Genomic DNA, 12,443 nt, shown 5'->3' on the forward strand with positions numbered 1-12,443 from the left:
ATCAGTAGATTGTATTTCATGAAATGCTTGCCTACAAAGCAGATCATCATTTAGAGGAACGAAGCTGCTCCCTGTGCAGTCCAAGACACTCCGCACATCAGGAGAGAGCATACATAGCCACACAGGAGAGAAAAGCACCAAGGAAAGCAGCTGAACACACAGGAAAGGAGAGGCCACTCAGATCTGATTTTTGCTTCAATTGCTGGAGAATGTTTTTAATTTTCTCTGTTTTACCTGCAACTTAGGATTGTAACTGTGACAAATTTTAGCCGTTTTTAACACCAACTGTCATTCAATTTGGCTGGAAGGCAATTTCAGCTGCAGCAAGGCAACCCCTCAAAGCCAACAACATTCACACATCCTCAGCACTGCTACACACGACAGAAGAGTCCATTCCCAAGATGTTGTCCCAAAGCTGCACAGTTCCTCTGTAGAGGTTGCCTGGGTCTGTCTGAGGACTCACATGCCAGAAGGTAAAAAAAAAAAAAAAAAAAAGCAGAACCACAAAGCAATCAAATACAACTAGGAGTAACTTTTTGACCAGCTAGTGGGCCTTTACCAGCAACTAATTTAAATCTCCCTTAAGGTGTCAGTGGGGTTTTTGGAAGGTTGAGATAGTGCTTGGGGATTGAGAGGGTAAGGAAGGGGTGGGTTTGTTTGGAACAATTGAAAATATTTTTATTTTTGCCCTGACTAGCTTCAGGCAACAAGCAGCACACTGAAATCCTACAGTACAGCTGCAGGATGACACAGATATTATACCAAAACAAAATTAAGTCAAATTAAACTACATGAAACCTAAAGAGATTGTTCAGCTCACATTGAACTAAAACTTGCACGAAGTCTTGCGTGGACCACTAAGATTTTTTTAATTAGATATTGGGAAGGAGAACCCAACTTTGAAATTTTGCTATCAAACGTTTCAAAATTCAACTCCTTTGCTCAGAAATCTTTGAGAGTGAGAGGGTATGAAGGGCCTTTCAAACATGGACAAAAAATCACTTGACAATGAATAGCCTGTCATTTAGTTGAATTTCAGTTCAGGAATTCATTTTAATTTTGAAAACAAGTAACTAAAACATGTCACTATTTGGATTTAGTGTTTATTTTCTGATCTTTAGACTTAGGTAGGAAATGTACAGAAAGCAGTCAGCCAAGTCTCAGAAACTCTAGTCTTATAATGAAACCTAACCACATTCCCATTGTGGAGTCAATGTGGTTGATAACTAACCTTTCATCTATGCTGCAATGACAGGTATTACTTCCTTTGCTTTTAAGCTCACACATTGTGATAAACACACAGACTCAAGAGTGCTAATCACTCTACCTGCTTTCTTCAGAAAAGTGCTTTGTTAACCTAACTACAAATTACAAATCATTTATGCTTCCAGAGACAGGACCACATTCTACTGCCAAATACGTTTTTATTAATATTTTTATTGAACCCAAAGCATGAAGGAAAAAATATGGAACAACCAAGATATGGTAAATGCAATAGAGCTTCCTAAAACACAGAAGGAGACAATCAGCATGTTAACACCAACATATACAGAGTTATTTTAAACAAAAAAAAAATCTGCAATTGCCCTTTTGTGTGAGGCTTTTATTAAATATATTTCTAGTTTTGTGTTTAATTGGATGATAACAAGGCAAACATCCAGCCTGGATGAGCAAAGAGGTTTTGAAGGAACTTAGGAATTAAAAGAAGATGTATCATCTTTGGAAGGAGAGCCAGGTCCCTCAGGAAGTATTTACAGGGCGCACTAGGGCACGTAGGAAAAAAATTAGGGAGTCCAAAGCTCAGTTCAAACTTCATTTGGCAACTTTTGTAAAGGACAATAAAACATGTTTTTACAAATATATTAATAGCAAAAGGAAGGGTAAGACCAACCTTTGTTCTCTACTGGATGAGGGAGGGAACTTTGTAACTGCAGATGAGGAGAAGGCAGAAGTGTTTAACACCTTCTTTGCCTTTAGTGGGAAGATGGCTTGTCCTCAGGACAGCTGTCCTCCTGGGCTGGTACCTGGTGTCAGGGAGCAGAATGGTCCTCCTGGTATCCAGGAGGAGGCAGAAAACTGCTGAGCAGCTTAGATGTTCATAAATCTATGGGACCAGATGAACTTGCAAAGCTGCTCTCCATCATTTACCAGCAGTCTTGGCTCACTGAAGAGGTTCCAGGTGACTGGAAGCTGTCCAATGTGACTCCCGTCCACAAAAAGGGTGGGAAGGAGGATCCTGGTAACTACAGGCCAGTCAGCCTGACCTTAGTGCCTGGTAAGGTAATGGATCAGTTTATTCTGAGTGCCATCACACAGCACTTACAGGATGGCCCTGTACAGGGTATCACACCCAGCCAGCATGGGTTTAGGAGGGGTAGGTCATGTTTGACCAACCTGATCTCCCTTTATGACCAGGTGACACACCTGGTGGATGCAGGAAAGGCTGTGGGTGATGTGTACCTGGACGTCAGCAAGGCCTTAGACACTCTCCCACAGCACACTCTGGAAAAGCTGCAGCCCATGGCTTGGACAGGAGCACTCTGTGCTGGGTTAGGAACTGGCTGGATGGCCAGGCCCAGAGAGTGGTGAACAGTGCTGCATCCAGCTGGGGATCAGTCACCAGTGGTGTCCCCCAGGGGTCTGTGCTGGGGCCAGTCCTGTTCAATATTTTTATTGATGACACGGATGAGGGTACTGAGTCTTTCATTAGGAAATCTACATAGGACACTAAGCTGGAAGTGAATGCCCATCTGTCAGAGGTAGCAGGGTACTGCAGAGAGACCTGGAATGGCTGATGGATGAGCAAAGTCCAGTAAGATGAAGCTTAATAAGTCCAAGTGCTCTGCCTAGTATTTTGGCCACAATAACCCCCTGCAGCATTATAGGCTGGACAGAGGGGCTGAACAGTGCCCAGGCAGAAAGGGACCTGGGGGTGCTGGTCAACAGCCACTGAACCTGAGCCAGCAGTGTGCCCAGGTGGCCAAGAAGGCCACTGGCCCCTGGCCTGGATCAGGAATAGTGAGTCCAGCAGGAGCAGGGAGGTCATTCTTCCCCTGTACTCAGCACTGGTGAGGCCACACCTTGAGTGCTGTGTCCAGTTCTGGCCCCTCAGTTTAGGAAGGACCTTGAGATGCTTGAGCACGTCCAGAGGAGGCAACAAGGCTGATGAGGGGCTTGGAACTCAAACTGTGAGGAAGGGCTGAGGGAGCTGGGGTTGTTTAGCTTGGAGAAAAGGAGACTCAGAGGTGACCTCATCACTCTCTACAATTCCCTGAAAGGTGGTTGTAGTCAGGTGGGGGTTGGTCTCTTTCTCCAAGCAGCAACTAACAGAACAAAAGGACACAGTCTTAAGCTGCACCAAGGAAAATATAAGTTGATTGTTAGGAAAAAGTTTCTTACAGAAAGAATGATTAAGTACTGGACTAGTTTGCCCAGAGAAATGAGTGATGGAGTCACCATCCCTGGATGTGTTTAAAAAAGATTGGATGTGGCACTTGGCACCATGGTCTAGTTGAGCTGTTAGGGCATGGGTTGGATTGAAAGATCTTGAAGGTCTCTTCCAACCTTGTGATTCTGTAATCCTGGCTCAGGCTGACAGTATTTCATGCACATGAAGAGAATAAGTGGCCAAAACAATGCATTTTACTTGGTGTTTCTTCATATGCCACAAAAACAAGAGTTTTCACAATATCTTGCACTAATTTAATAAACTGAACGAAGTTCTTTTAAAGCACCAGCATAACATTTTATCAATTTGTCTTTTGACACACTGCTGATACAGGTAAGAACTGAACAGCTTGACATCTGCCTCTGTAAAAAACATCCTATAAACTAAGTAGCTAAGCACTACGCTACTGGGGAGCACCTCAGTAGTTGAATACTATCTAGCTGGAAAAGGTACAGCTGAGGATTTATCATTTACCTCTGATTCTCACTACAGATTTTTTAGTGCATGTGAACAGCTTATCATCCTTTCTACACAAAGCATGAATGATCTCTGCATTGTTCTCATTCTTGATATCTGTCAGTATTTTAGCTACATGCCATACCTCGACAAAACCACTTCGAACTCAGCAATGTGCTGTCCCAGGATTATATGTGCATTAGAGCATGAAAGGCAAGAATTTGAATCTAAGGACTCAAAGTATTCTGGATTTATGGTGGGAAGCTCCATTAGGCAACAGATCTACTGAGTGTTAGAGAAGTTCAGCATTGCCTCTCAAATGGAAGTCAAGATTGATCTGGAAGAAAACCTTGAAGAGTACATCTCATTCTTTTAACATTTAGATTCAGAGGCTATACCATTTAAGTTTATTTTGATCTAAGACAGCATCCTACATTTATTTCAGTATTTTAGCTATTTAATCAACAAGCTAACATGAAGCCTGCAAAATCAGTAAATCACCAGCAACTATGATGCAGCAAGAAACAAACTTCTTACCCAAATGTCCTGCTTTTCACCAATTGGAAAATTTGAATACAAGTCTATCATTTCGGGTGTCCTGTACATTGGTGTCGTATTCCTTGTGATCTGGAGAAGACAGAATTTATTGAAATAGTCTTGAACAATGAGCTTTAACAGCATTCAAACAAGAAAATGGCTCTCCATATAGAATGGATAGTATGCTCATTTTTAAAATAATTTCAGAAACACTTGTCAAGGAAAAGGCCATCAATTGAATCCTGCAACAGTCAAAATAGCTTTAACATAAGGTCACATGAAGACAGGACTACTCAAGTAACACTGTGATAGTCAAGAGTCCTCCCAAACAGCAAAGCACATAAAGTGACTGCTCTACATGAGGCAAAAATGGACAGGAAAACTAATACCAAAAATAAGCAAATAAGTGAATTCATGCTCCAGTGAATCTCTCTCACCTTCACAGCACACTTGACGACAGTGCATCCAAATGACATCCAAAATGAAACTCTGGTCATAAGAATACCTGAAAAGACCTTTTCTACCACCTTTTTCACAGACTATACACGACAGTGGTACGACACCATCATTTCATCAGTGGAATGCCTTCCAAGAATATCAGATTGCAAAACAGGGACTTGTGATGTCAGAAGTTGTACACATGAACTTAAAAGTATTTTTCCCACTGACTGGATTTACTACATTGGATTTACAAGCATTACTCTCAACTCTAAACTAAGAACAAATGCAAAAGTACACTGCATGCTAGATTTTGTTACTGTAGTCCAAGGCACAGCAATACTGCCCATTCCTGTTCTGCTGAGCAGAATTTCCTCTCATTTACATATCATTCAACTGAGAAAAACAGACCAGAAGGAAGATGGAAACCAGTGTGGCACAACCAATTTCTCGTCACGAGTGTAATTAGAAGCCCTAGTAAGCACTTCTGTTCTCACAGCAGATTGCAGAATGGACACTGACCATGCTGAAGCAGTGTTTCTACATGTAGCTACAGAATACAAGTTATGACAGTAAGTGCAGACAGCTTTTGAACTCTGGCAAAACAAATAAAACCCAAAACTTTATAAATAACACTAACTGAAACAATCTTCAGTTGTCTTAGATGCCTCATGAATTAATACGAGATTAATAGTAACAGTTAAATTAATCAACTGTTTATATTAAAATTAAATCACATTAAAATATTCTCACCTCTTCTTCAACCAGTGCCCTCTTCTGTGCAGACCAGTTGTAGTCAGGATAATACGCTATAGTCGTAGCACTACCAAAGTCACAAAGTTTAATTGTTCCCTGATTACTGATAAGCAAGTTTTCCACCTACAAAAAGATGTAGAATAATAGATTTTTAAAAAGTCATTTTTTGCCCTGTATTCTAACACACACACTTTTACACATTATTTTACTTGTGCATACATTTAAAAACTAATCACTTTATTTTTTAGCCAAAAATAGTGTTTACAGGAGAACAAAGATTTCAGAGAGTACTGTCATTTTGTATGGCAGCAACATAGCCAAGTTTTAAAAGGAAGCACCAAGCACACCATGAGCTGGAAACATTCAGGAGAGCAAGAAATAAACCCCAGCGGGGATAAAAAAGTGATTTCATTACAGCCTAAGAAAAGGCCAGTTTTTCTGATGAGAACTTTAGAAGCAATGTCTTAGAATCCAAATGTCTTCAGGCATAAAACTGAAAACTGTTAGCTTAACTGCAGTGGGATGGAGGTTAGGACTGCTATAGACAAAAAACAGGAAGGTACTAGTAGAGAAGCAGGCTGTCAAGAGACACCCGTAAAGAAGCAACTGTGAACCTGTGCAGAAACAGAAAACAGCTATTTGAGGACCACATGCTGCCTGAATAGCTCCTCATCCACAATCCTGCCTTTTTCTCCTTCATAAATTCCAACTGTCCTGTATTGTTTATTGAAATGTAGAAGAAACGTAAGGAAATGGTAAAAGTATTGGGCAGATGTACTCGAAGTCATAATCATGAAAGGACTGAAAAATAAAATTTGTACCTCTGTATAAAAGCCAGGAACAGGTGTCAAACTTAATTGGTTCAAAACTCTGACTTAAGTTTTTTATGCTGCTTAGTTTATCTTAAGATGACCTTAGTTTAGACTGCTAAAAAAGGCAGCACAGTTAAATGATCCCTGTTTGCCTCCTGACAGTAGTAAGGCCTCCGTCTCCTGCAGGACAACAATCATTTAATCTTGTTTTGCAGCTTCTGCAACAGGAGACCCACACAAAACCAAATTCCTGTCTTTTCCCATGTTTTGTCTCTGTCAGGAGGTACATTCCTCGAGAAGAAAAAAAACATTTTGAATTACAGCACTAGCTCAATGTCTATGCAGCTGGTTATGAAAGAAATTGTATATTTATTTGTAAATAGGTTTTTTACTTTTTTTTTCAGAAGAGAGATGCACCTTTTCTACAAAAGCTAGGGACTGGCATATAGAAATTTCAGTGAAGAATGGTTAACATGTCTTTGACCCCATGACCTAAAAGCCTGTTCAATAGTAAAAGCAAATAAAAAAAAGGAGTGCTCTGTCACCAAATCTGGGTTTATATTTATGTGCTATACTAATAGCTAACATCAAAGCTTTCATCAGCAGTGTTGAAAATAATTAAAACATTTACTTCTAGAAGAGTGGTCTTATTTTACTTTCCCCAAAGTAATTGAGTACATGCTTACTTAAGGAGGAACAAATTTTCCTATTTTTGTATTGAAATGAAATCACATCAGGCTGGATACAGACTTGTGAAATTTAAACTAGTAAGAATCTCCTCTGCCTTATGTTTTTATGTTAATGAAAATTCAAATATTTTCATAGTACAGCAGAATCTCACTGATGATTAGGACTTCTTCATCTAAGTTATATTGAACAGGTAAAGGTGAACATCTGTCTTCAAAATACAAAATTCAAACTCAGGTAAGTCCTTTCAAATCTCCAAAGCTCCTAAAGGTAGAACACTTTCTACAGCATAACCCTATAGATTCCAAGTAAAGGCTAATAAAACAAACAATCACCACTAAGAAACAAAATCTAACATGAATAACGCCTACCAAATTTTACAATTCCAATTAAAAACAAGTACTGATATACAATGCAAGTTACCAGTTCTAAAACTAACAGCTTACTACATGTTCTTAATGGCAATGCAACCTTTCACAGATAATTCAGTATTCTTCTCCTTCAAAGCCTTAACTCTTCCATTAAGACATCCACTTAACCCAGAACTGCAGTTCACTATTTGTAACTATTTTATCAAATACAGAATATTCAAAGTAACTCAATCAGCAAAACACGATACACTGCTTTCCTGCCAGCTTGTTTCAGATAGAGTACAAGCAGCTCCTAATCACAAACACAAGAAAAAGATGTTGCTTGAAGGGATGAAAAGTATTTCAGAGATGACCTTCACTAACACTCGGCAGTTATGGCAAGGCAATACACCTAAGCACTATGCTTAATAATCGTTTATAACACTGATCCAGCTCAACAGACTCCTTTGCTATTCAGAAGTTCAGCCTTTATTTAAATATTGTAACATACCTTTAAGTCTCTATGAATAATAGGGGGCTTCTGCTTATGCATATGCTGCACTGCTCTGCAGGTCTGATAAAAGATCTTCAAAACTGTGTCACAAGAGATAGGTCCTTTGGATTCTACTTTCTTTAAGAATTCCACCAGCTGTCCTGCAGGAAATGAGAGAAATTCACATAAGCACACAGAGAACACCACAAATTCTCAAAGCTGGACACAAATAGACCCTTGTCAATAAAGATTTACAGTCCTGAGTTGTATTAAATAGATTTTCTAGAAATGGCAAGTCCACACTGACTACAGTGACAAAAGAAAGAGTGCTCTAAGGAACCACTCCTACTCTTCTCTTCTATGACTAGTCTCAAACACAAAAAACTTAATGATTACCTCATATTTAAGACAAGGTTAAACTGTAGTCTAAAAACCATGATCTTTATCCTATAAAAGATAAGTTTGAACTCTAACTCCACTGAACCATGCTACCTTCCACAGTCATTCCAAGCTTGTAAGTTAAAAAGTGCACAACTTGTGCAAAACAGCTGCCAGAAGCAATGTGCACTGCTGGGAAAAGAAATAAAGTTTACCTTTACAAAGCTCTGTAAGCAGAAGAAACTCTCCCTGCCCCGTGTCTGATTCTTCTTTTCCTATAGATGCTGCAGAGCAAAACTGGACAATGTTGGGATGACCTGAAAGTTTTTTCTGGAGATAACATGTTCAAGAAAGATGACCCTCAGGTTCATTGATACTATTGCATCCAGTTGTTTATTTGAAATGTTAGCTTAAAACCACAGAAAGCATGACAGTGGCAATCAATATCCTAAGCAAAGCAGGGAAATACATGCCTCAACGCTAAGTAATCTGAGAAAGCAATCTAAGATAATGTAATAAAAAGTCAAAATAAAATATTAAAAACCACTTATGATTATGGCTCAGGAGAAACTGGACTCAGTAAGAAGTCTTTTTGTCTTTTCACAAGAATTACAAGAGCCTAGCATGAGTAGCAGGGATATCTTGTAACTATTGGCTGCTTCTCTAGATGGCTGGTCAAGAAAGGGCTATTGTAATTTCATCTATCTATCTATCTTTCCCAAGGACGTATTAAGTATGCTATGCTTCAATTTTAAGTAATTAAAAGAGAGTTCAAAACAATTAGAGGTCTTAAAGTGCAAGAAACTTACCCTCTCATCATTAGCAATAATTTTTCATGCTAAGACCTTCATGTTTCACTTTCAGTTCAAAAATTTGAGGTATCATTTTTGAGCTATGTAAAGGGGAGTATAGTGTAAGTGATCTCAGTTCCTGCCAGTGGAAGTTATGTTGCATTATGCTTGTCTGTGAGACAAACACAAACTATTCACAGAATGCACTCACTAAGTCTGAAGAGAGAAAAGCAAAGACAATGGAAGTTATTTAAAAAGGGCAAGCTGGATCCAAACAATTCAAATTAATCTGATCGTAACGCATCTCTATTCAGAGATCCAGGAATTAATTGCATTTCACAGGCTTATCTCAGAAAGTTAGCAACTATTAACCCTTCATTGTGTTGTACACTTGCTTTAATGACTCTGAGCTCGGAAAAATATTCAAAGAACATTGGATTACTGGCAAGATAATGTCAGAGTAGATAGAAAATGTATAGAAAATTATATATAATAATTTATTCATATAACCATGAGCCCAGACCTCCACAATGTCTCCACAACCTCTTAGGCAGTGTATGGCATGAAGAAAAATAAAAATCTGTACAGCAACCTTTTGTTTCCCAGAAATCTCAAGCAGTTAAATATGTTACAGAAAAGGATACCATAAAACAAACTTCCTGAATGATGGCTTTGTTCTTTTCCTCTTCATTAGACAACAATCTCTGTCAAAAAAAAAAAAAAAAAAAAAAATTGAGAAGATATAGTTACTGAAATTTACAGAATAAATGTGCATAGATTTTTTTTTCACAGAATATAAAGGGTTAACTATAGTCAAAAACCTAATAAACTGTAATGGGGCAGTAAACAAAGCTGGCTTATTGCACATTTTGACATTCTGTCATAAATAATACCCAGTTTTCCAGTTACCTGGACTATTCAGGTTTAGTGATAATTGAGCAGTTGTAACTTTTGACACTCTTAAAAGTAACTTCTCTGACAGTTCTGATATATAAAGCCCTAAAGTCTCCTGGCTGCAGCATTGTGGGCTAACAGGAAAGAGTCACCTTCTGTCTGAAATATTCAGCAACAACCTTCAACCCACTCTAGACTAAATTCCTCCAGATTACATAGCCCAGCTTTTTCAATGGTACTGGTATAATCAGTAGCAAAATTAAGCATTGTTGTTTCTAGTATTACCTAGATTTGCAGCCAACATTTGACTACAATCAGCCTGAGCACTTGCCACAAAAGTACCAGTTTTACAGAAGTGTATATATATATATATATATATATATACACAGAAGTATATACAGAAGTATAGTAATGGTTGACCTTTTACCTGTTATTTTTTAATGGACTACTTCTAAAAGATCTTTTGAACACATATAGTATATGGCTTTGGTCACATGTTTTGTTACTGTAAGATGTGGAATGAGATGGAAAAAGCCAAAGTTATTCCTGGTGGAATAATGCCAAATAACTTCTCCCACGCCTCATACAACTTCTCTGTTTACAGCTGATTATCAGAAGCCTCCAGAAACCAAGAATCCAGAGAAGTGTCTCTAAAAACTAACAGGCTGAATGTTTAAACAATGAGTCAAAATCTGGAGCATTAATTTTAATGATGGGCTAAAAGGTGGGCTAAATCTGCTTCTAATGAGTGAAAAAGACACCTGTACTCCACTTCAGGTAACTATGAAACATTCTTTCTATCCATGCAACAAAATGTTTTGGATTGGATCATTAATTTCTACACCAAATGAAAAATAAAGACCAGAGGCACTTAAAAGGTCAGTTGCCACCTAAGTATGAAGTGCAGGGTTCTAACTGGAATTACCATTCTAAATAGTGGGCTACAAACACCACTAATATACTGGATATTTTTCAAGTTATGTCACTTGCTCAGTGGCATACATCAAGCATCATGTTAAAATACCAAGTTCAAAGACAGAACTTACAAATCTATAGTGAAGCAAATTAACATTACCTTCAAAGCATAATCTTTGCCACTTCCAAGATCTTGAGCTTCATACACAAAAGCAAAACCCCCTACAAGAAGAAGGTACATTAAGTCAGTTTTAATTTCAGTATTCAGGTACATCGTTCTTTTCAGTCTAACAGAATCAAGACATGACTTTAGATACATTTCTGAATGTACCAAGCACACATTTTTCAGCATCTAGACAAGACTGCTGATACTCAGCAAGAGTTCAGATATTCTATTCCTTTCTTGTATGTATGCCAAGAGCACACTGGCTTTCTTACTTCCCTGAATTTTGTTAAGTCTGCATATGCAGACTTCTTATTAAGTCATTTTTTTTTAAAGGTCCTTATAAAACCAAAACGCAGTACAGCATTTGTATGTAATTAAATGTAAATATTACCTGATTGTTTCAATTAAAATTTTTGGTATTATACTGTTAACACTTTGTATAAAAAACAGCAATAACTATGAAAGGTAAGTGCTAAACATACGCCTATTTTTAAGATAATTGTCATGCTTCAGGCTTCATATTAAGAGCAGTTAAGATTTTCAAGCACAGAAGCACACATTCCAATAGGGGTAATTTTCTTACTGAATTGCAACATGTTATCCTGTAAAATATTTCCCTTCCAACTCCTTTTGTCAAACTAACTATTTTCTCAAACACTTCCCTTTGCTCAAGAACACTGTGCAAACCTCATTGTTTGAGAGTACATAACTAGCTTAAAATACACTTTTCTACTTCAGTGATTGCATCTTATTGTCAAGTACCGAAATGCTAAACAGAACGGAGTTCATTAAACTTTGCAGATCTCCAGAGAAAAGTCAGTGGTATCATGCCTGGTTAATTCCTACTTCATTGCACCTGCCTTATAGGGAACCCAACTGCTATGGCCTACTAGCTCACCTTTTACAACTGTGCCCCTCTCAAAACATCAGCTTCAAGTAAGTTTCCCATTCTGTCATTTCACTCTTTCACCTGAACACAATTCAGCTGCATACAATGCCCATGTAGTGGCATTACTACATTACTACTGCAGCACTACAGCAGATACCATGCTTAATCCCATGGATCTTGCTAGATCCCAAAGGAGTTAGAGCATGTTGTGAAGGTACTTCTAACTCAATTTTTTTAAAACCATCTGCTATTAGTGAAAACAATTCTTACACAAAAGGCAAAACTAGTCCTACTGTTTCATTCTTAAAAACAGTTTCATTTACAGTTTGATGCTGGCTTCCTTGAAGAATTAGTATATTAAAGCAGTTTTAACATACACTCAGTAGGGACAAGTTTACTGGCAAAACTTCTCCTCTGTTTACTTCAAGCCTCC

General features: G+C 38.2%; 1 protein-coding gene across 1 annotated transcript in view; it reads right to left on the bottom strand.

The window, feature by feature from the left end:
• The window catches only part of GAK (cyclin G associated kinase), a 64,729-nt gene that overhangs the window by 47,101 nt on the left and 5,185 nt on the right, over window positions 1-12,443 (bottom strand). Inside the window, exons 2-7 of the mRNA XM_056513598.1 lie at window positions 11,116-11,177; window positions 9,791-9,850; window positions 8,571-8,685; window positions 7,996-8,138; window positions 5,633-5,758; window positions 4,442-4,531 (exon numbers count right to left, since the gene is read on the bottom strand). Of these exons, the coding sequence (XP_056369573.1) occupies window positions 4,442-4,531; window positions 5,633-5,758; window positions 7,996-8,138; window positions 8,571-8,685; window positions 9,791-9,850; window positions 11,116-11,177 (596 nt within the window). The remainder of the gene's footprint in view (window positions 1-4,441; window positions 4,532-5,632; window positions 5,759-7,995; window positions 8,139-8,570; window positions 8,686-9,790; window positions 9,851-11,115; window positions 11,178-12,443) is intronic.

The sequence above is a fragment of the Oenanthe melanoleuca genome, chromosome Z (genome assembly GCF_029582105.1).
Source record: "Oenanthe melanoleuca isolate GR-GAL-2019-014 chromosome Z, OMel1.0, whole genome shotgun sequence".
Classification (NCBI taxonomy): Eukaryota; Metazoa; Chordata; class Aves; order Passeriformes; family Muscicapidae; genus Oenanthe; species Oenanthe melanoleuca.